At 41.7% G+C, this 25,389-nt stretch overlaps 1 protein-coding gene across 3 annotated transcripts in view; it reads right to left on the reverse strand.

Annotated features, from left to right (window-relative positions):
• KCNMA1 (potassium calcium-activated channel subfamily M alpha 1) overlaps positions 1-25,389 on the reverse strand; it is a 731,098-nt gene that overhangs the window by 20,123 nt on the left and 685,586 nt on the right. For all 3 annotated transcript variants that reach the window (XM_024740254.1, XM_024740255.1, XM_024740253.1), the window contains exons 23-24: positions 16,437-16,550; positions 11,288-11,418 (exon numbers count right to left, since the gene is read on the reverse strand). In XM_024740254.1, the coding sequence (XP_024596022.1) occupies positions 11,288-11,418; positions 16,437-16,550 (245 nt within the window). The remainder of the gene's footprint in view (positions 1-11,287; positions 11,419-16,436; positions 16,551-25,389) is intronic.

Below are 25,389 nucleotides of genomic sequence, written 5' to 3' on the forward strand. Positions count from 1 at the left end.
GGAGGGGCCCAAAAGGTGGGGGGCCCCCGAACCCAAAAAAAAAAAAAAAAAAAAAAATACTGGTGAAATATATTAAAACATGGAATTCAATAAAGGATATATTACTACAAAACTGAAGGCAAATGTCAAAAGTAATTCTTGAAAGAAAAAATATGACATAAAATTATCTATTAATACAGTAATATTAAATTATTTTTAAAAGTCAGAAAAATGAGGTAGGAGAAAGAAGATGAAAGTTAAGATATGTAAATTCCCTGATCTTATAGAGGGAGGAATCAAGAGCTACTACATTTTTCTAGATAATAATACTAAGAAAATATAGTTTCAAGTATATTTATAGAGTGTCTGATAACCACTAACTAGAGTTAAAAATAGAATGTATAATTTTCACATCACTAGAGAAAAGAAGCATACACAATATAGACCATGTACCCAAAGACAGATAATTAAAGACACAATTATAGAATCATAAAGCATAATGCAAAATTTTAGCATTGTAGGTTATATAACTAAACATAAATGAGCTAAATGATTTGATAAAAGGGTAAAGATTCTCAAACTTGTTCAAAAACCAAAATCAAACTCTCGTGTCTCAGAGGTAAAGAGGAAAAAACAAAACAAAACAGGCAAAGAAAAGTATATTTAAAGGGAAAAATTTTAAATATTACATTAAGCGACAACTCTATGTTCATAATTAAAGTTTACAATAAATATATAACATATTTATGGAGAAAATATTATAACTGAAATATAGACAGCAAAACGAATTAGCCATTGTAGCAAATTAAACATGGACTGAGAGTCATATGTAAAATTGATATGTGAAATATCATTGTTTCTTGTTTTCACAGCTCAAAGAGACCAAAATATAAGGAAATGAAGGATGTAATAAGGGTATTTATTAGATTTGTGTTAAACTTCGTACCATTTTAGATAGAATCCAAACAATAATTACAAAGTATGATCGATGGCCCAAAGCATAAAATCTCAATATATATAATGAAGTATAAGCTGTATGGTCTATATTTAAAAAATAGAGTAGTAGGTACAAAAGTAAATATCCCAACACTTCCAAGTTTTTCTTTAAAAAGTATCCTAAATAACTGTGGGTCAAGATGGAAATCAAACTCAGAATACAGAGTATTAAAAATTAAAGATTATTTGAAAATGACATATAAAAATGTCATGGATTGAGGCCAAAGCTACAGAGACAAATTCAGAGCCTTAAGTGCTTTTATTATTAAATATGAAAGAATTTCAGCAAATAATTCTAAGTATTAAAAGAATTTTTTATTGTTCTTTTTTATCTTAGGAAAACAGAAGGATGAAATAATAAAGCATCAATTAATGAAACAGCAAGAGGATATTTAGCGAGTTTAGTGAGTTGATATGTTTTTAAACTTGATAAAATTATGCTAAATTTCCTCTGGAAACAGTTTATGAAATTGTCCTCTGAGGTATTATAATATTAAAGATTTTATAACTAAACGTTGTAGGCAATATTAAAAATTAGAAGATCAACCAGAATGAATTGAAAATCAGGGCCTTGGGCCAAATCCCGACTGCCACCTGTTTTTTTTTTTAAATAAAGTTTTATTGAGACCCAGACATGCCCATTTGTTTACTAAAATGCTTTACTAAAATGCTTTCAGCTTTTGTGCTAAAATGGCAGAATTGAGTAGTTTCAGCAGAGTCTGTACGGCTCTCAAAAGCCTAAAATATTCACCATCTGGCCCTTTACAAAAAAGTTTGCTGTTTCATTTCTTAATATGATAAGGAAAGCATAATGCACCATGGAGAAGGGATGTTTACTCAACAAATGATTTAGAGGAAACTGGTTATCTGGAAAAAAGTTTTTTTCAACAATATGGTAATGATTAAATAAATAATGATACACGTATGTGACTTACATTGTACAGATATTAATATTATGCTTTCAGAGCATGTTATGTTACATGACATAACATTAAAATATTCAAAAAGCAGGATCCAAAAAACACTATGATCTAAAACTCATGTTAAAAGCGCAGACCCCCACAGATATAGTTATGTAAAAATATTTAGTATTATATAAATACTTAGTATTATGTAGTATTATGCTATAGTTATATAAAAATATTATGTATTTAGTACTCCCAAATTTTACATGACGATTAATTCCTGGTAATAGAATTCTGACTGATTTTCATCTTTTCCTATAATTTTATTTATTTTATATATTTTCTACTATGAAAATATATTTATTCTAAATTTCTAAAAAAGGCAGTAAATGGAATTTATACAACTCAGTAGCAAAAGAAACCCCAAAATTTGATTAAAAAATGGGCAAAGGAACTGAACAGACATTTTTCCAAAGAAGATATTCAAATGGCCAACGGGTACCTTAAAACAGGGGTCCGCATCCCCCGGGCCGTGTACCAATACCCCTCTGCAGCCTGTTAGGAACCGAGTCACACAGAAGGAGGTGAGTGGCAGGCGGGCGAGCGAGCGAGCGAAGCTTCATCATCTGCCGCTCCCCATTGCTCACATTACCGCCCGAACCATCCCCCCACCCCCTCCCCAGTCTGTGGAAAACTGTCTTCCACAAAACTGGTCCCTGGTTCCAAAAAGGTTGGGGACTGCTGTCTAGATAAATATCTAGGAGTAAAATTACCAGCTCACAAGGTAGACATTGAACTTTCTAAGAAAGTGCTGGATTCCAAAGCAAGTTTACTGTTTTACCCACTCATCAAAAATATGTGAGTTTGTATTTTATTTTGTTTTTGTGGTTTTTTTTGCGGTAGGCGGGCCTCTCCCATTCCGGATTTGTATGCTGCTAATGGGAACGTAAACTGATTACAGCCACTATGCAAACCAGTATGGTGGTGCCTTGAAAAATTACAAACACAGATAGCTACCATGTGGTCCAGCAATTCCACTTCTGGATATATGTCCAAAGGAAATGAAGTAACTATCTCAAAGTGATAGATATCTTTTGTACCCCACGTTCACTGTGGCATTATTTACAATAGCCAAGACATGGGAACAACCTAAGTATCCAGTGAGAGATGAATGGATAAAGAAGATGTGGTATATATACAGTGGGATAATAATCAGCCATAAAAAGAAGGAAATCTTTCCATATGCAACAACACGGATGAATCCTGAGAGCATTAAGCTACGTGAAACAAGTCAGAGAAATACAAAGATTGTATACTCTCACTTATATGTGGAATCTAAATAAAATGGATCTTACAGAAACAGAGAACAGATTGGTTGTTGCCAGAGGCAGGAGGTACAGGTTGGGGAAATGAGTGAAGGTGGTCATAGGATATAAACTGCAGTTATATAATTAATACATTCTGGGGACATAACGTACTACAACATAGTGCCCGCACTTAACAATACCATATTGAATATCTGAAAACTGCTTAAGAGTAGACTTTTAAAGTTCTCAGCAACAATGAGAACAAAAAATTGCTGGTGAGGTGATGGATTAATGAACCTTACTGTTGTAACCATTTCACAATGTATACATATAACATTGCACATCTTAAACGTACATAATGTTATAAATCAATTATATCTCAATAAAGTTGGGAGGGGAGAAGGAGGTAAATGCTATAAAATAGTTAAAGGCAAAAAACATAGCCACAAACAACCTGATGAAAATATAGCTGAATATTTAACCAATCTCAGGATACCTGATGAGTTGTCTTGTTCAGCAAGCACTTTTTAGGCATAAAAACTATAGAAGAGGAAGACATATGGGAACATATGTATATGTATAACTGATTCACTTTGTTATAAACAGAAACTAACACACCATTGTAAAGCAATTATACCCCAATAAAGATGTTTAAAAAAAAAAAACTATAGAAGAATTCACAAAATATGCATTTACATGGTTATACACACAAATTAAAATTATGTGTACTTCAGAACTACCATAAACACAATTAAAGGGCCCCCTAAGGAAAATGATAATCAGTGCCCGCTAAAGTGCAAGAGATGGCATTTACACACCAGTGATGGTAGTGCAACTGGTACAATTGTTTCTGGGGGATAATCTGGCAATGTCTACCAAGAGCTTTAAATATGTTCACATGTATTAAAAGCCCGGTAAGTTTACCTCAAGATAATAAGTTGCTTCTTGCTCAAAGATTTACATACAGTAGTACTTATCACAGGGTTAATTATTGTTATAATAAAAAAATTAAAAACGGAAATGCCCCACAATAGATAATGTTTAAATAGATTCTGGAACAACCATATGTCTGAGTCTCAGGAAGTCCTATGGAGGTCTTGCAGTGATACCCAAGAATATGACATGATTAAACCCTCTGAGAAAAATAGTAACTTTGAAAAGAAAAAAAACCAAGATATAAAACTGGGTGATTCCATATTTATCTACCCATCTGGAAGGAAATATACCAAAATACTAACCATGCTGATCTTTGGGTGTTGGGAATATGGTTTGTTTAAATTTTCTTCTTTATATATGTCTGAGCTTTCAAAATTTTCCAACTGAACATGAATACATTGTCTAAGGAAAACACAGTCAATGGTTCTTAAACAAAGAACACTCTAAGTTCTGCTCTGCAACGGTAAGTCAGGAAGGTCATCATGAAAGGCTATTGTTTCGTCAAATCTTTAGGATTTGACCTTCACATGTTTCCCCTTCTGCGTTGAAATCAGTTACACTGAAACAGCATAATCTTTTCGATCAATCAGTCGCTGACATTTATTGAGCACCTACTAATCCCTGGATCTTGGTTTGGACTGAAATTGTACGCTACTCCAAGAGTGTGTCACTTTCAAAATTGCCCATCAAGGGGTATAATTTCAGGGTGGGTCAGAGCATTTTACAGGTCCCTGAAAAATTCTGGAACCACTCATGACACTGAACACAATTCTCTGCTCCCTGAGCTGGGACTATATCCCAGATCTCTCTCCTTTATCTTTTTTCATGCAGGCATCAAGGAGCAGTGCTTTGGGCCACAGTACCTGCTGTGGCAGAGAATAATGATGTCTGTTAGCAGAGCACTCTTGCCCCCATTTTGATGCCCCAATATTCAGCTGCAGGGAAGTACTTTGAGCACTGCATATGGGTATGCTCCGAGCATGTTTCAAGGTCTCTTTGTGATCTGAACAACTCGGTGGAAAGACAATGCTTCTCCTGAAAAAGGATGTCCAGTCAGCCATTTTGGAAGGCACATATTTCATTATGGGGCCAGGGTACCACTCACAGAGTACAGAGCAGTCTGCAATTAAATATCACATCTAGCGCTTTCTGCCTAGGAAGTGACTGTTTCAGCATCATGGGGGCAAACCAGGTGCTAGGACTTCAAATGCCAATCATCAAAGACTATTCCTGTGCAGCATGTGGCAGCTAGAATAAACCTCTCTACAACTCACCTGACCCAGAAGGCACAATTCTTTTCTGGGTTAACGGAAACACTAGATTGAAGAAACACAGAATTCTGTAATACGTAGGTGTGATCCTTTGCCTCCTACGCTTTTGTACTGCTGGTCTTTTCTGTGCCCTACCATAGCCCATGTTCACTATGCCTGTGCTAGAAGCCTTGTGAGGGAGTCTCGCATAGAACCTCCAACCCTGGCAGGACTAGTCTTCAGGGATGCTTTGGCTAGCGGCCTTTGCAATGGCTGTTCCTGTGTCACGTGTTTGTTGGGGAACGGAGTTCTCCAGGGTCCTGCTCAGTGCCTGGGATCCAGAGACCTGTGTAGTCTAAGGAATATGGGAGTCCCTCTTCCCAGCGCTAAGGTCAGGGTTCCACATCTGGTCAGGGCAGCCTATCATCTAAGTATGGCAACATGGCACCTCGGGATCTATGTATAGACTTCAGAATTCAGCTGCTGTAGTCTAAAATCCCTGCTTCGCCTTTCAATAGCTATGACAATAGGAAAGTTGCCCAAGTTTTCTAGGTCTTGGATTTCTCATCCATATAACAGGGATTAAAACAAAACAAAACAAAACCTAGATTACAGGATAGTGTTAAATGAGATAGTTTGTGTAATTCTAATGCACAACAAATACTCAATAAAGGACTGTTTATAAAAAGAACAACCAGCTAACAGTGCAACCGATTTAGAAGATCCCTTTCTCCCTGTGCCTCTGCGTTCTCAGCTCTAATATCAGAGCGCTGGCCCAGATCACATGTGTGACCCCTGAGCCTCTAAACTTCGGAGATTCTCAGATTCTGTAAGTAGACAGAATATCAGACATTGAGGAAACCCAGAAACGCTGGGGAAAGGACCAGCAGATTACACCAGGGAAATCTGAGCCCGCAGCGCCATCTAGCCTGCTCCACGGAGGCCCCTCTGCACCTGGGTCTCCAACACGCTGGAGGATCTTCCTCTTTTTATTTTTTTGAAGTATAATTACCAGAGCTTATGTTTCACAGTTAATGCTGTCAAGCCTTTTAAACTAATTGGTCTTTTATAGAAAATTTAACTGAAAATTAACACATCTTTTAATAACATTGCCTTAACTTTAATGGCACTTTGCCTTTCATTTATAATTGCTCCAAAATTGTCATTTTCCATGTCATAGCTGCCATTTTTTATATTTGCTAGTTTTCATGGTGTAGAGTTTTAGTTTTAGTATTTTTCTTTCATGAGGGATGAGAACTATTTGATTTTCTTTTCCATCCTGGGCCTGCCTGGCCTGATGTGACAGCAGTGGCATATTCTGAGTCCATTTGCCATGCTGACAGCGGTGCTAGCTCGTCTGTTGCACGGTGGACCATGGACTGTCTGTCTCCTTGTGAGCTAGACTGCCTAAATGGTGGCTCTTGAGTGGAGTGTAAGGAGTAGAGCTACAGAAGAAGAATTTGTTTATGTAACTGATGTCACATGGCACTGGGCTGCCTGAGAACTCAGTCTTCTCCTAATGTGATGTAACTGATGTCACATGGCACTGGGCTGCCTGAGAACTCAGTCTTCTCCTAATGTGATGTAACTGATGTCACATGGCACTGGGCTGCCTGAGAACTCAGTCTTCTCCTAATGTGATGTAACTGATGTCACATGGCACTGGGCTGCCTGAGAACTCAGCCCTCTCGGTAACGTCCCTCAAGGGTTCAGCCCTTCATGCAAGTACAGTTGAGAGAGTACATCGTGTGATTCATCTTCCAGATGGTCCTATTCTCCAGTCTTACCAACATAAGTTCGGTTATTTCTGGAAGAGAGGCCAGCTCTCTGCCTTGGAAAGCTAGTTACCCTCACCCCCAGCTGCTCTCTTCTGATTTTCAGTGTCAGCTTCCAAGTTACCTTCTAAGACAGTTTTACTCTGACCACTGTGGCTAAAATAGGTCTCCACACCCGTTCAAACTATGTTATGCTCTTCAAATTAGTTATCCTTATCTGACATTATTCAGGTACCCACTGACATAGTTACTGTCACTTACCTAGTGGCTGCCCACTAGAATGACAGTTCAAACCACGCGAGGGCAGGGTCTTTATCTTTCTTCTTCACTGCTGGATGCCCAGCATGAATAATAGTGCCTGGTATTTAGTAAGTGCCCAATAAAGTATTGATTAATAACAGTAAATGCATATAGAGCTTGCCATGTGCTAAGCGCTGCACTCATTACTCATTCAGTCATCTCAACAGTCCTATGAGGTAGGTACTACTGTTATTCCCATTTTAAAGGTGAGAAAACTAAGGCAAAAAGAGGTTAAGGTTATACAACCAGTAAGTGGCAGTGCTGGGATCCACATGCAAGCAGTCTGGCTCTTGAGTCCCTGACTAATTTTTTCTTTCTAGGGAGGGTCCAGGTAGAACTCAAACTGGGGTGAGGGTAGGGGAAAGTGGGTGCTGTGTGGAAAAGAAATCTAAATACTCATGAGCCAGTTTTACCAAGAGGCTTCCTTTCATCTTTTTCATGTGTGTATGAGCATCAAGCTGGATGATTCTGAAAAATACATTTCTTGTGTCCTTCTTCTTAGAGGCATATACCCATAAGCATAATTATTCCCACTCATCACGTGTTTCTGCTGTTGATTTGCAGGAAAAAGCCAGGAGGCCATGTCTGTAACATCCCTAGCTGTTCTAGGAATGCATGTGATGAATCAAAACATTCTCCTTCACAAATGAAGCAGTAAGCAGCAGGAGTTGAATTATGAAGGACAATATTCAGAGAGTGTTTAGACACACGATTAAATGGCAATTTGGGGAGGAGCGCTAGAAAAAGGAGATCATAGGCATCTAAAGAGATGTGCGTGTGGATGTAGTGATATTGCTTGTAAGCGAATGCCTGAGATGGAAGCTTACCTCCAGCTCCCGCTGTTTGGAGTCTCACTTTCTCAATTTATATTCCTGCCAACCCTTTTAGTTCCTTCTACTTACTGCCTTGGTACGAGATAATCTCCTATTTTTTTTTTTCATAAATTAGGGTTGGGGTGAAATGCCAAGAAATCACAAGTAATCAGAAGGTCTAGATCCAATTGGGTCTGTTGAACCAGATCCAATTTGAGACCTCACTGCGGGACTTGCTTATCCTAGGCAATGAAAACAAGGCCTGGAATAAGTGGATAGGCATTTTGAGTAATGATTTGAGAAGTCACAACAGTGGATCAGTTAAATAGGTCTTGCTTCAACACTTAAAGCAGGTTTATTCACATTACTGTCCAAAATAATACTGTCTGCAGTAATAATAATGAAGCGCTTTATACAGTGCCGGACCCTCGATGAATTATGCTGCTGCCGATCATGCCAATGACGGTTACTAGATTCCTGGCACCGCTTTTTCCCAGGCTGGAATTGAGAAGTGCTGCTTTGCTAGCAGACTACTGTATTCATACACGCCTTAGCTACCTTCTCCCAAACATTTTAGTTTGCATTTCAAAGGAGATTAGAGACAGATTTTTAAAAAAATGTCAAACCAATCTACTTTGATTTCTCAGCTGAGTTTCTCTCTACAGTGATGCTGTAGAGAGAATGGTGCAACTCAAATCTAGATGTGCCACTCACTCCCACCCCATGGCCACAGTGTGCCCCCTTGACTGTGTAGAGGTGAAGTACTTTGGTGCTTAAAAACAGTTTTATTCCTTGGAACCAGGGCTGGCTTCATGGGTGTGTGGCCTGAGGTGTCACCGAGGGCCCATGGTCAGAAGAGGCCCTCATTTGGTTCAATGCTCTGCTGTCACCCTTTTGAAATTCTTAGTAACTTATGAAAAAGTAGGCTTTCAAATTATGTAGCTGGTCCCACCTGGAATATATGTTTCCAATATATCTGTGGAAACAATTTTGTAAGTTTGGATCTTTAAAAATTTGGATCGAGTATTTTACAGTTCTGAAAAAAAAAATCGACTATAAACTGTTTCATCATCTTTTAGTGAGAACAGTCTTCTGAAATCTGTCTGATTAGGATCAGAAATAAAATGAAACTTCTGAGGAGACGAATTACAGAAATCTGTTTGAAAGTGGACTTGGAGACTGCGAGGACTATTACAGAGAATACAGCTCTGTAATAAGCACATCCTGTTGCTTCCATCATGCCCTCTGGCCTGCTTAGGGAGTTTGCCCAAACTAAGCCCAACATCACTGGCAGGTAGAAAGGTGAGGCTCAGTATCCTCAGACCATCAGAAAGGTCGCGAGCCCTGGGAAAGCAAGATGGCCTTCAGTAAGGACTGCTTTCTCTCCTTCTTGGCTTGGCAAGCAGTGGGATGGCATGAAGCCCAGTCAACCTTAATTCAGATGAATGTTGTTTCATATTTATTTTTAAATCTATAATTCTGATTTTTCACTAAGATATGCTTGTAGTTGGACCACATTCAGGAATATAGAATAACCTAAATTAGTCTTAAAAAGCTTTATGCTTTTTCTTTCCTCAAATAGAGGTCCTTCTTTTTCTTTTTTTTTTTTTTGAGAATAGCCTTCTTAAGCATTTGAAGAAATATATGTGTATAAAAACTCTCTGGGCTATGTTTATGGTTTTAATGGATTCAGTAAAACTCTTTTTTTTTTTTTTTGAGAATAGCCTTCTTAAGCATTTGAAGAAATATATGTGTATAAAAACTCTCTGGGCTATGTTTATGGTTTTAATGGATTCAGTAAAACTCTTTTTTTGTGGTTTCTCCGAAGGTCAGTTTTTATCCAGCCTATGTCTGTATTTATAAAAAGAGTGAAGTTGAGAATTCCCCCCAAAAAAGACTTTTCTATACAATAAATAAAGCCACTCAGTGGGAACACTTCATAATCTCCATTACGGTCTGCTTTGCCTTTTGTAGCTCAAGATGGCTTCTTTAAGACGGGACCTACTTTTTAATTGTCATTTGATTTTGGTCTCACAAGTGAAAACACAAATGCCTTGATTGTTCGACGCATATCAAGTTATAAAAGAAACTGAAGATCCTTTGGATCCCTGGCAGCTCACCCTCCTCTCTCTGCCACCATTCTGCGCCTTCACTGGGGCAGAGAACAGGCCAGGCCTTGCCTCACACCCACGCCTCTCCCAGGACTGAGTCTCAAGTGACTGGCAGTGACCTAGGAGACACCTGTGACACTCTGTCCTCTTCCGCCTTTGCTCATATTCAATCTATTCCCAAGTCCTCTCGATTTTACTGACAAACACCACTCAAACCCGTCCACCTTCCTCCAGCCCCGAGGGCTCTACCCTACTCCACGCTACGAGAGCCCCTTACTCAGACTTACCCGCTGCCATCTTGCCTCCTGAGCCATCCTCCACATAGCTGCCTAGGCAATCCCCTCAAAACATAAACCTGATCATGTCACTTGCCAACTTAAAACCCTTCAACGCCTCCTCACTGCTCTTAAGAGAAAGACCAAAAACACAAAAATGGGTTTCGAGGTCCCGTGGGTCCAATTCTGCCTTGTCCTCCCCTTCCCCTCTCTCACTGAGGTCCAGCGACGCAGGCTTTCTTTGCCTTCTTTGAGCCTGTCAGGTACCCTTCTCCCCACCAGGCCTTCACCTTTGCTGTCCTTCTTTGGGGGATTCTCTTCCCCATAAAATCTCCCATCTTCATTGCTCAGACTTTGAGCAATACAAAATATATATATTTTCTTTGGAGAAATCTTCCTCTGATCCCGAGACCACATCAAGTGCTTACCTATATTTACTTATAGCCTTCCTTGCACTTTCAAGAATTTATAATCAGACGGTTATCTGTGTGCTAATTTAAATAACATCAGTATCCCCTTCCAGACGGCAAGCTCGGTGTGGTTCGGCTCTCCAGGGTAGTTCAAGCTCCAGCCCATGCCCCTCATGCATTGGAGGCTGGAGGCGCTCTGTCCCTGGGTCCCCGTGTCCCCCACCTACTCACCGCGCTCATGAGTGAATCCAGGACGCTGACGGCAAACGCTGTCCCACATGCAAACGGCTGTGTGAGGTACAGCTCTGTGTCGGGGTCATCGTCGTCGTCTTGGTCCAAAAACTGAACATTAGTATCGTTCACTAGGAAAAGCATAAAGTAAGAATTAGATTAAAAGACCACATGCGGGCAGCAGAGTCAGAGAAAGAGCAGGCTACTGGTTTAGAAACACTGAAGTCACTGAAAAGGAAAGAAAAGCATGGGAGAAGCTGTGGATGGAGCTCAGGGTGGGGGTCGGTGGGACTCAATGGACTGCTCCGAGGTGCTTGTTCAAGGTTCCCAGGCCTGGAGAGCAGTGACGTCACGCAGACGTGCTCCACGGCAGGCTGGTGGAGCTGGTGGACAGTGCTGGTCAATTCTTTGGTATAGTTTTAGATCGTGAGGAAAAACACTCTGAAGCGTTTTTTTGGTAGCTAAGTCCTTTGAGAGATGGACGTATTTCAAGGACGAGGAGCCATGAGTAGCCATGCTGGGATGGGAAGTTTAGCCACAAGGGAAAGAAAGCAATTTACTGAGAGTGAAGAGCAACAGATTGGGAGCATAGCAAAGGCAAAATAGCAAGGAATCCACCCTCTGGCACCACCCACAGCCTGCCCGGGGTGGGGGGACGGGTCTGGGTAGTGCCTGGTGTCTGGCCCTTAATCCAGGCCCAAACCCACCAAGTCCTGTTCAATACAAAGGATGAACCCCTGGCTGTCTCCGGCTGCTGGCTGACAAAGATTTGCTCTGCATTCCGAGGTGCTTGGGGATGCCCACGTTCTCCCTTTCCCCTCCTAAACAGCTCAATCTTTTATGTGCTTCAGCTCAGGCAGACACAGCATTTGATGTTGTATTTCATTTCCATCTGAGGATTCCTCAAGGACTCCTCTGGCACGCACGTGCAGACTGATTGGTTGTGTCACCGAGATGTCTTTAACTTATTAAAAATTAAATGACAAATTAATTTCCATTCCCATCTTGGCATCAGAAATTATCAGTTTTGCAGAGCAAGTAATGGCGGGGAAAGTGTGTGGTGGGGGAGGAGATGAGCGCTTGTGATTTCTGGAATAATTATGGTGCTTTTAGGAAAAGAATAGATGAGGTTTCCTTTTTCTGATTCCTTTCTAAAGGTATCAGCAGCTAATTCTCTTTCCTAGAGTTATTGTTTTAATTTTTTTTTTTTTCCATAAGGAACTTTTGGGATAACTTCTTTTTTTGTTGTTGTTGTTTTGTTTTTGTTTTTGTTTTTGCGGTACACGGGCCTCTCACTGTTGCGGCCCCTCCCGTTGCAGAGCACAGGCTCCGGACGCGCAGGCTCAGCAGCCATGGCTCACGGGCCCAGGCGCTCCGCGGCATGTGGGATCTTCCCGGACCGGGGCACGAACCCATGTCCCCTGCATCGGCAGGCGGACCCTCAACCACTGCGCCACCAGGGAGCCCTGTTGTTGTTTTTAACTTTTGCTTGTTTATCGTATGAGGCAGAATAAATGATAATCGGACAAAAGGCTGGGCATGGAATTATTTTTAAATGACACCATCTTGTTTCCCTAGAGAAAGATCCAATGGGGGAAAATCTTTGCTCTCTGTTCTTCCAACGTTTATGTTTGGGTCCCCACTGTCCTCGCAGTGCTTGAGCTACAGGCTAGTGAAAATGCAAAACCCAGGATCCGACAACTGGGCTTTGAATCCAGGCCCTGTCACTAACTCCCCCGAGCAAAGCATTTTATCATTCTACACCTTAGTTTCTCTCTCTGTAAAATGGGGGGAATATAAGCAGCTCTCCTGAGGCTGTCAGGAGGCTCCTATGGGATTCTGCTTGGTGAACCTGGCCTGGCACCTTGATAAACGGTAGCTGCTCTCATGAGTTCACGTTCTGTCCATGTTCTGTTCACACTACGAAAATTCCCAGCTTCCCTCTGCCCCTCTCAGAAGCACGTAAACAAGGCCTTGCTCAGGGATCCTGCCAGGGTCATGCGGTAGCTTTTCCTCTCCTCCCTTCATTTACCCAGAAGCATGCTGTGGGCCACAGTTTAGTCTTCCTGCTTTGTGAATGGGAAAACGTGAACCTGCGACAAGATGCAGAGGGACCTGGTTTTAACTACCTGTAAGAGCTGAGGAGGGCGTACACATGGATGCTGCCTAAAGGAAGTATCGGTTACCTCTTCTCATGACGATGGGGAGGGTTTGGTAGACTTGACAGGTGACTGGAGAATGTCAGCCAGCTAGGGATTCGAGTCTTTGGGGAAGAACTCCAAGGCAGGAGCCAGGGTTCTGGGTTACCTAGTCTCAAAGGGCGAGCAGCCGGTGTTACCCGAAACCTATTTCACGGGACAGTAATTATGCGGGTGCTAAGAGGTGATGAAAACAGTCACCCCAAAATATCTGTGATCAAATACAACTGGGAAACAGGTTAAACAGCTTCAAACAGATTTCCTTCTTGTGGAACTTCTAGGAAGCCTGGACCCACTAACATCGATTGGGACTCCCCAAGTGTGTGAAGACTGGAATACTATACAGTTTAAAAAACTTGTTTGACTTGCACCATCTGTGTTTTTTAAAAGGCATTTTACTGGCCTAGTGTAAGGCAGAAGACATCTCAGAACTTGTAGGTAAACAGTAAATATCTGTGGGGATAGGGCGAGGTGAGGTGGTCAGAGGATGATGACGGTCTGAGTGCTAAAGGCAGTATGACGAGTAGGAAATTTGGGCTTAAGGCAGAAGGTGAGGGTGATGTGAACACACGGAAGGTTCTCTGAGCTCATAAAAGAAATCTGGTGAGGACAAAGCCTTCAGGAGACTCAATGATGCTAGCTGGATACTTGAATTGTTGCCTCAGATTGGGGGCACCACGCTCTTTCTTTTCTACTAGTCACAAATAAAGATATCAAACAAATAAAAGTCACAAATAAAGATATCCCAGTTAGCTGGCAGCGCATGAATTCCAAACAGACAAAGAAATTCCTGGCAGTGGTGATACTGAAATGCTGCTGAGGTTTTCTGAGACAGAGATGTTTGGATGAATTTTCCCACCAGAAGTCTGGGCCACACAAGCTCCCTGGGTCCCTTACCACCCTAAGGCTCTGAGAAGAGCAATCCAGAAGCCTACGCTTTTAGCCAACTTCTCTAAACATGAAAAAGACACCTGTCCTACTGTTGGAAACAGAAAATAGTGTGACGCTCCTTGACCTGAGTGAATTTGTCCCGATAAATAGCTACATCGACGATAATGCTGTGCTGAATGGTGGACAATTTATTCCTTTGTTTCCAGACCCCTGGCAAGCAAGATTCCTGTGTTAAAAGCCTGCTCTATTATTTTGAAATATATTTTGGAGCCAAGAAAATGGCATGTCAGTTTCATTTGTGAGCTATTTGAAGGCAGATGATCCCTACCTCTCGATCTACCCTCCATCAAGCAGCACCTGCTTTCTCTATTTAGAAGATCAGCCCCCAGTTCTGAGACCTGCTGCTGATGGGTGCTTTTCCTAGAGTTATTAACCAAGTCATGGGGAATCGTGGAAGAGCCTAACAAATGCCGTCACGACCACAGGCCTTCATCTTCTAGATGAGTCTGCTCCGAATCTCCTCCCAGAGAGGGCTCTGGGCCAGCGGAGTCGGGGTCAGAGGGCAGGGCTGGGCCTTGGTGGCTGCTAAGCTCATCCTCTGCATCCTTTCTTAAGACCTGGCTTTAGTAAGCAAGGGTCCCCTGTGAGCTGGCTGCTTTTATGGCTTCAGAACCAGAGCTTCTGAGAAAGGGCTGAGTAGGAAAAAAAAAGGCAAATAAAGTCAGAATAAAGGAAAATAAACAGCTGGAGGGAAGGAACCGTCTTAGGTTTCTTATCTTAAAATTTTTATATTTCTCCCTTGACTTCCTCTGAGAGCTGTGAAGACATGTCAGTCAAACTGACAGTGTGCTGGAAAGAGGAATAGAAGGGAGAAGGTGGGAGGGGAGCAGGGGGACACATGGAAAAAAAAAAAAAAAAGGCCCAAGCCAAAGAAAATGAATTAGAGCAAAGATGCTTTGGAAAAAACTGCCAGGTCAGATGGGTGTGATCAAAGGTTTACTGATGCTGTGTGGGGAAAAAATCATTAAGGAAGGCTAGAACAAGACAGCCGATTCCAACCAGAGCCACAAATAAAACACATTCAAAGCAGTGCCATGGGGTAGCCTTTCCGTTACAGCCGGTGAAAAAGAAAACAAGCTGATGATAGTTGGAAACACGAACCACAAAACAAAAGGAGATACTGATGTGAAAGAAAACAGTGCTTCTTACCCAGTTCAGTTATCATTAGAATGTGCGTCCCACTGTTTTTTTCCTGATTGACTGATACCAAAGGCAACTTGCCAGGTTTAGCTAATGGGATACAGCAGTTAAGGGTTGGGGAAAGGGAGTGGAGGAAAGTACAGAAAAAGAAAAGAGTGAGGGAATAACAGAGGAGACATTCTAAAGTAAAGGGACCCAGGACCACAGGTAGTTAGTGTTTATCTTCGGGGGAAGAGACCACGTAGCAGTTTTGCAAATTCACAAATAGTAGCAGGGAGTGCCATGGCCAGGTTAAAAGCTGGATCCCACTGGCCAATGTTCATGGCCCTCAAAGCCCCATCATTTTCTGGACCAGAGCGGCAGTCAGTGAAAATGGCCTTTAGCTGAAAAGCTCAACTAGAATAGATGAAATGTAAAATTATCACATATTAGCCCAATGTTTCTATGCAGTTCTCACAATGGGGTTGGCTTAGACCTGAGGCTTTGTACCTCCGGGGAGGGACCTTCCACAGATGCTTCCAATGTGAATCACTGGAAAAAATCCTTGGACCATACCTTTCCTCCCTTCCTCCCGCTTCCCTAATGTATGCCCCAATCTCAAACCCTTCATCTCATGCTCCTTTGAAAACAGTGACCAGCGTAAGGAAACTATCTATTCACCTCAGAGGAAAGATAGATCAGTTTTCCCTTGGGTCATCTGTCATATTTCTACCCATACCCTTCTCCAATCTCCCCCCGAGACAAACCCCATTAGAGCCTACCACACTGAAAGAGCTAAGACTCAGGCCAACCTCCTTATATCCTGCATGGTCGGAAAAGAGGACCAAAAGAATCCACCCAAAGCTGACATTCACTCCTACCTAGTTCAGTGATGATGGGGATGTTGACCCCAGTTGTGATGGAGGGCTGGCGTAACATCCCATGTACCGGGCTGTTATCCGGAGAGGATCTGTCCATTCCTGGAGGTGTGAACCCTAGTGGGAAGGAAAGAGAGGAAGAAGAAAAATCAGAAATGTGGAAAATTTGGAAATGATGAAAGTATAGTGTATATACACAATAAAAAAGTAACATATGCATTATTTACAAGTCAAAAATTAGCACTCCCAGGATAAACTCTGATGAGTTGTTTTCAGAAGAGCAAAGTAGGAGACCATTATAAAAGATTCTAACCCACTTTGACAGTTCCCTGAAAACCAGTCTTTACACCAATTATTGATCTTACTCACAGATTTCTGTTCCCTTCTTCCTTCAGGCACACATGAGGATTGTACCTCTGTGCCTCCCTGAAGTTAGATATGACCACGTGACATAGGAAATGCCCTGGCCCATGAAAAGCAAACAGAACAATGCATATCATCACTTCTGGTACAAGTAATTCTTTTTTTTTAGATGTCGGGGGTAGGGGTTTATTAATTAATTTATTTATTTTTGCTGTGTTGGGTCTTCGTTTCTGTGCGAGGGCTTTCTCTAGTTGTGGCAAGCGGGGGCCCCTCTTTATCGCGGTGCGCGGGCCTCTCACTATCGCGGCCTCTCTTGTTGCGGAGCACAGTCTCCAGATGCGCAGGCTCAGTAGTTGTGGCTCACGGGCCTAGTTGCTCCGCGGCATGTGGGATCCTCCCAGACCAGGGCTCGAACCCATGTCCCCTGCATTAGCAGGCAGACTCTCAACCACTGTGCCACCAGGGAAGCCCTGGTACAAGTATTTGACTTGCCATCTCTCTTCCCAGGCTGTGGCAACAGTGGGAACACAGGTTACTATGGAGATGAAGGCTGGGCAGCAGCCCTGGACAGTAGCCCAGACACACAAAGCATTCTGAGTGAAAAATCAATCTCTGTTGCTTTAAGCCACTGAGACTTGTTTTGTTGTTGTTTGTGGTGTTGTTACCACAGCATAACCTAACCTATCCTGACTGTTATCTTAAACCAATTGATTACTTATTCTCTTGCCAGTGAGGGACTTAAACCTGGGCCTTTGACAGGGTTCTGGCCAAGGGGAAGTGGGAGGAAATTGGCCTGGGCGCTTGAGGAGATGTTTCCTTGCTCTTAAAAAATATCACATGGGAAGAGATTCTCTTTTGATCCACTGGACACTGCTTTTGTGTCTGTAGTGCCTGGAACTGTAGCAGCCGTCTTGTAACTAGGATGGGCGCCCACTGAGGACAAAGCCAACTTAATGAATTGGCTGAAGTGAATGGTAAAAAGACTGAATGATAGGAAGAACTGTCCTTAGTGCCTGAATTAACCAGCCCTAGAATCAAAACCAATTGATCTCAGGGTTTCTTACTACATGAGATTTTACACATTTATAAGTGAGATTATAATACAAAAGGTAGTAATGAGCTTTTATATATATTATACACATAATAATGAGATTATATATAATGTCTGTTTATGTATATTTATGTATTTTGTATTATGTATTAAATATTTATGTATATATATACACAATATACGTACAACTATATATTTATATATATATATGCGTGTGTGTATTTATTTTCCTCCCTTTTGTTTAAGCCACACTGAGGAGTTTTTTTTTACTTGCAGCTGAAATCATCCTGACTGCTGCATATGCCACCTGCTTATAATGGACCCTTGAACTTCCCAGTGTGCTTGACACAGACCCCATAAGGTAGATGTGGGCACAGTAAACCGGAGAGTAGCCTACTTGTTCTGACTTTTGCAGTTTGGGCTTCTTTGGGTCTCAGACCCAAATCTCAATACATATTAGAATGAGCTTGGCCCAACCACATTTTCAAGTTTAGGGAGGGTGAGAAAGCATCCCAGCTAGGCCAAATGGCTGCCTCTTTAAGGAGGTACATAGCCGTATAAACATGATACGTTTATTTTCTTCATACATTCTTTTGGTGAAAATTAATTTTGCCACGTGGCAAGTGGCACCGCCAGCTCCACACGGGCCGCCGTGCCCAACTGCCTTCCCCACCTTATAGAACAGGCAGACAGAAGGTCACGTTCTCTTTGTCTTCTCTTCTTTGCCCGTAGTGGATGGCTACCTGGGCTTATCAATGGATTAGGGAATTACAGATACAGTCACTTGCGAAGTTTCCAAGAACAAATTTCCGAAGACTGTGTGACCAGAGAGATTAGTGCCTCTCTCTGGTAATGCGACAAGACTGGGTTGTTTCTGGCATGAAGGTATGTGTGAATCTTTATCTACCAGGAATGAAATGACAGGTGTTCATAATTGCCTGTTGCTTTGGAAGTACATCATGTATGAGATGCCAGAAAAATATCAACGAGTTTTCCTGTTTTCTGCTCTCCTGTGTATAAATTTCATCAGAGTGTCATATTTTCAGAAAGAAAAAAAAAGTTTTATTTACCGTTCACTCCCTGATTGCACTTAATTTTATTCTTTATACTGATACACTGTGCACAGGGTAAGTAACTTTGAAGGACAGTATAGTGGCCATCTTTCTAAACTTTGGAATGTGTGTTTTTCAGCCAACCATGTAACCAAGAACACGCAATTGAAATGCTTCCTGTTTTCTTCCCCTAGAATAGTGAAGGGGGAAAACTAAATTGTTTTCATCAGAAGTTTCATTCAAAAGCATGAAAAACTGCAAGTGACAGCTGTGCAGATTCAGTGGATGTGACGTTTTTGAATTTCTTCAACTTGACAAGTAAACACCTTGAATCGGTAACGCTATATGCATAATACATGGCCTGTATTTTGACATCCATCATCAAATGCTGACTTGAGAAAATACGGGTTTGTACGTCAAGGACTAGCACCCATAAAACAGGTAAAAATGCAGGTCACACGGTATTAGGAAAACAGTATTTCATTACAGAACCGGCAACAAACCAAAGCTTCCTTTTATTTTATCTTATTTAAAGGTTCCGTTTTCAGCTGTGAAAAGACTCAATTCCTTTGCATGAAACCTTCATTTAGAAATGACATGCTTGCCTCATAGGCCTCTTTCATTTTGCTTTCATATTCCATTTTCCCCTTCAGTCGCCAAGCCCGGTTCCATTAGCATCTGAAACTGACAAACTGTGGTGGATGTCCAAAGACATCTCTCCATTAAACGTCTTTCTCTCTCCTACACAGGACCCCAAGAACGGGGTGATTTTGTTGGAAAGAAGACTTCAGCAATGATAATGTCACTTTTTATTTTGCTACTTTTATAGTCACACATTTTTATAAGCAAAGGCAAAGAGAACAGAAATAGATTTTATCTTTTTTTTTTGCCCTTCCTGAAGAGTTGTGTTAAAGAGGAACAGAATTTATTAGCATTGTTTCATTCTTAGAGATTCTATAATGGGAAACCTGTGGCTTGAAATGGCAGAGCAGACCCAGATTCCCGAAGTGGCCTCGGAAAGAACAGAAAATCAGGCACCTTCCCTACAAAGAGAAGAGGCAATCCGGCCTTTGGTGCCATTTGACGGCATCTACCCCATTCACCCTAGCGGCTGTTAATAAAGGGGCAAGTCTAAATGGCAACCGGGTCCCTAATGGTCTTGCTTCCCATCCCTTTGTTAGCTGCAGTGGGTACATCTTTGGTTGAATTGTAAGTCCCTCTACATAAAGCAGTGCTTCAGTTCTGCGTGTGAAAGCGCTGGCACATGGAACATCCTCCAGGGACCCTGATCTACAGCGAGAGGATAGTGCAACTGGGAAACGCTCCTTCCGTTAGTTGAACTAACACTCGGGAAGTTAATTTTAGAAACAACCACTTATTTTGCCAGAAGAGATGATGAAGAATGTTGGCATGGGAGAGATGGAATCAGAAGTTCTCAATCAGGAAAAGATTCAAGTTTAATTAACTACAACCCAAGCTCTTACCAAGATGGCCTCCTGGTTCTTTAGATGTATTCCCTTTCCTCTCTGTTGAGCACGGACATGGGAGGCAAGTTTTGGGCTAAAGATAACTTTAAAGACTACCTGAACTCCTTACACTGAAAACCCCTCCCCATTTCAATCTTCAGGGGCAGATAGGATGGGCTCACTTTACTTGTTCTATTCCTTTGGCATCAGGCAGAAATGGGCCCAACATTGCCCCCTGCCAAGTATGCTCACTCCATATGCTGCAGGAGAACTTCAGGTCAACGACCGGGTTTTCTATTTCTTTAAATATCCCAGGTTGTCTACAAAATGCCTGGCCCACAGAGAAGAAACGGAGTGGAATAGCTAAGAGCATGTGCTTTGGAGTCAGATGTCTTAGGTTTAAATTCTGGCTCATCTACTTATAAGCCACATAACCATGAGCATAGCACAGACTCTCCAAACCTCTGTTTCTTTGTCTGTAAGCTGGAATTACCCACTATACAGGGCAGTTGTGAGAATAAAATGAAATAGTATATTTAAAACATTTAATACAATGCCTGGTATGAAGAAAAAGACTTTAAAATGTTGACTACCAACGTTAATATTTTACTCAGAACACAATAAATATTCTGGCTAGGAATAGCATCCACTGCCTCCCCCTTCCCTATGGATAAAGACCTGAGGTAGCTTTTGGTAGAGTTTTTTAAAAGAATTTTCACATAGAGAAAAATCCTGGAAAATTAATGGGAAGGCAATAGCAGTGTGGATATATTTTGGTAGAAATAATCAGGTCAATCCAGTGATAAAAATACAGCCTAAAGTATTTAAGGATGGAGTATTTTGGATATTGGATGGCTAGGATTTTCTTTAGGTATGTTGAAAAACTGGTGTCCCGTCTTCATGAAAGAAAGGTTCTTAATGCCTTATAGCAACTGCAGACTCTCCGGAGTCTTCTGTTTTCTAGACCTAATTTCCCACTTCCTTTAATTATTTAAGGACATAATCTTTCTTCTGTCGTTTCTCGGGCTTTTGAAACGGTTTTCACTGCTCTCTATGTTCTTTTCCAGAATTTGTGTTCTCAACCATCACCACTGTTGGGTTCAGCTGAACAAAATCTGTAGTCCCTGATTTTCTTTTTTATGATTGGTTATTCAATGGCAGGCAGCACTTGGCCTGTGTCAGGGAAGTTATTGGAAGGTTAAGTGACCTATAGTTAAATTTGACAAGGGCATTTCAGTTTGGATGGCTTCACATGAAAGAATTTAACACAAACACTTGACCTATTCCTAAGAAGTTCAAGGAGAAGAGGCTCGGGAATAACAAGATCACTAAGGTTTCATTTTTTAAAGTGATTGTTTTGGGTCCCTGCTGCATGCATGCATACAGACGTAGCATCCAAGGAGCACCTGTGGTTACAAGCAAAGAGAGGCTGTGACTCAGATAAGATCTACCAGAGGGCATGGCTAGAAAAGGGTTCCAGGGTAATGTAGTTGTGAGTACATTTGAAGATGAGAAAGACTCAATGTCATGGTCTTTGTGGAACTCAAAGCAAAGGCAAGGGGCTTCCCTGGTGGTGCAGTGGTTGAGAGTCCGCCTGCCGATGCAGGGGACACAGGTTCGTGTCCCGGTCTGGGAAGATCCCACATGCCGCGGAGCGGCTGGGCCCGTGAGCCATGGCCGCTGAGCCTGCGCGTCCAGAGCCTGTGCTCTGCGACGGGAGAGGCCACAACAGTGAGAGGCCCATGTACCACAAAAAAAAAAAAAAAAAAAGCAAAGGCAAGAATGTTCTGGATCTAGATTGACTAAGGTAATTTTGAGAATGAAGAAGTCAGGCTTAAGTAGAACCTTGAGCAAAAAATAGTAAAATCCAACATTTACTGAGTGCTCAGCATGTACTAAAATCTGTGCATGTTTTAACTCTAGTTCATACAGCCATCCTATGTAGATACTGCTATGTTACAGATGAGGAAATTGACGCACAGCAGAGCTAAGCAACTTGACCCAGCACATACATTTAGGAAAGAGCAGATCTAGATCTCAGTCCAGGTAAATTGGCTCCAGAGCCTCCTCTAGGTCACCATGGCACATTCCTTCTTATTACGTGCCAAAGCTGCGCTAAGGGTTTTTTCACGGGCCACCTCATTTATTCCTCGTAACAATCCTGTAAGTACAGGAACTGCTAATATTACCATTTTGCAGATGAAGAAAATAAGATTCAGAGCCGTCAAATAACTTCCTCCAACACCCCAGTTGGTAAGTGGCAGATCTGGGGGCTCCAGCCAGACAGTCTGACTTCAGAACCCAAGGATTACCGTGCTCCATGCTGCCTTGCCTCTGTGTGTGATGGTCTCTCTTTCTCATGTGCTGAGCTTGGCAGGCAAGTTTGAGGCCTGAGCCAGTCTCACTCTTTTACTGTTTTCACTTTTAAACAATAGCAGATAGCAGCTGGGACCCCCTGTAGTTATGCTTAACTTGCTTTGGTACGGTAGCATGCACAACTCAGTACAGATGATAAATGCTTTATTACAGTATTTTTCCTTGGGGGACAACACGAAGTACTTTCTAAATCTTCCCTAGTTAAATGCCCAGGCTTTTCCAGGGAGAGAGGGAGATGGAAATTCTTATAAATCACCTCCCCTCAAATAGATGGAGAAATGAAGGTAAGTGCCTCCCCACACCCATAGATTTAACATAAAGGAATTGGTTCAAATGGTGGGGCAAATTATCTTTTATTGTGTGCATATAAATGATGGTTAGAAATCCATATGCTACGTTAAACGAGAGAAATAAATTAGGCAGAGTCATCTAGGTTTGCTGAGACAGGTATTCAATATGAAGTTGTAAAAGGGAAGATCACCGTTAAAAATGATCTATAAAGGCATGTTGAAATCAAGAGACACATCTCATATTACATCATCTAGGAGATGAATTAAATTTCCTGTTAACGCCAGGAAAAAAAAAAAACCCAAAGCCAAATGTCAGATGAAGTGAAGATCAATAAAAATATTTTGATAAGTAAATGCAACAATGCTACTTAACACATGATTGGCAACTGCTGAAACATAAATTATCCAAATTTCCCATTGCTGCTTATGGGAAAATTATGCAGATTAGAACTTGATTAGGCTTATATCATGAGACTCAATTTAGACTTTTAATCTATTAAGCTCCAATAAATGAGGCATCTGAATAGCTCCCCTGAGCAAGTACAGTAATAGCCACAGCATCGTTTTTTGCAGTATGTATTCCAACAAATTCTTCAGCAGCTGAAGTAGAGAAAATTCCAGGTACAGAAGCATGATTGCTTTCTAACTTGTAGGGGGAAAAATCCACGTGCCCAGGCTTGATTTGGGAAATAGATTTTTTAGAAAAGTCTGCAAGAGAAATCCGGCCAAGGGAAAACCTCAGTTGAACCTTGTAATAGTTATTCATAGTAGTTTTCAGTGGCTTTCCACAAAGCTGGAGTCCTGAGTCACGAGAGCCAGGAGCCGACCAGTGTTGACTCAGTAAAAAATGATTATTTATCAAGGCAGAAACTTCTCCTGACACTCCCCAAAAGCTACTCTAACTGAGCACTTTCCACTTAGGAGCTGGAAGTGGTGCCAGCCCCCGACAGGTTGCTGGAGGTCAATGCTGGGAAAGGTGGGGCAGGGAACACCCTTGCCAATTTCAACTGTGTTACCTGCTTTATTCCAGGTAACTCATGAACTTGGAGCTGATCACTGTTCTCTACCCAGAGCCTAAAGACAGAGCTTAGAAATTACATTAATAGACGGTTCTGAGAAACCTAAACTATACCATTTGGGTCTCTTTTTGCCTCTTTACCAATCACTCTGTTAGGGATGCAAGAACTTTGGAAATCTTCTAATAATTACCTCCCTTTTACAGATGAAGAAACTGAGGCTCAGAGCAGCGAAGTTACTGTGTCTGAGGTTGCGGATCAGTTGGTGGCAGAGCCAGGATAGTTGATTCTGTTGTTACGTGCTCCCCTTCAACCTCTTCTCTACATGAGGAACCCATTCCCAGTGTTTGGTGGGGGGTAAGGGAGGGGGGCAACCCTGACTCCACAGGGCCAACAATATGGATCCCCATCATCCTGGACACATGGCTGGTTTAGAGATCCACTTGTCCTCCAAGCTGGGGCCAATCTGTGTTCTCCCCAAGACCTGATGAAATCGATGCTAAAGATGCTTTCAAAACCACAAAGATGTAAGTACGGGGCTGCTGGTGAGCATTTAGCTCACCAGGGGACAAATGAAAACAGGGCAAATGAATCAAGAAGTAAAGAGAATGAGACAGAGTTCTGACATCACTCAGGCTCCTGGGCTCAAATGTGCCTAATGCCAGAGACACTCCAGTTGTATGACTTCCCCTTCATTTAAGGCTTTGGGGTTGGATTTCTATCACTTGCAACCAAAATGCCCAAATAGTATAGTAACTGAGAAAAATCTCTGTTCTTTTCTTGGTAAAATGGCTCATGCATGTCTGAGTTTCTATTGAAACAAGTGACTATATCTTCATTCAAGGTTTCTTGTTCACTTCCAGTGACCAGGGACAAGACCTGGGTCAATTTCTTTACTTACAATAAGTAACACTGATATTTTTAACAGTACTCTTTTCTAGAGACTGTATTTAATGAAAGCATTGGGAAGCTGCACAAGGTACTTCATCTTTTTTAGAGTTTCTGTTCTGGGTCTAAATTAAACCAAAGCAGACTAAACCAACCAACTAACAACCAATCAATCAACCTAAGTTCTCTATAGCTATTTGTCCATTAAGTTTCATAAGATATAGTCAGCACTTAGACAAGTCACACACACATGAAACAAATACAAGTCTCACACATATGAAACAGATAAGTTTGCAAGAGTTGTCTCTCCAAGCAGACAGTCTCTTTCCTTAAAGTAAACTTAAAGAGCTTACTGTCCCTAAGTAAGAACCTGTCTCTCAGAGGGGTTGGTGTAAGGAAGGAAGGGGGGGAGGGAGGGAGAGAGGGAGGGAAAGAGGGAGGGAATAAGGAAGGG

Source organism: Neophocaena asiaeorientalis, unplaced genomic scaffold, assembly GCF_003031525.2.
Source record: "Neophocaena asiaeorientalis asiaeorientalis breed wild unplaced genomic scaffold, Neophocaena_asiaeorientalis_V1.1 scaffold517, whole genome shotgun sequence".
Classification (NCBI taxonomy): domain Eukaryota; kingdom Metazoa; phylum Chordata; class Mammalia; order Artiodactyla; family Phocoenidae; genus Neophocaena; species Neophocaena asiaeorientalis.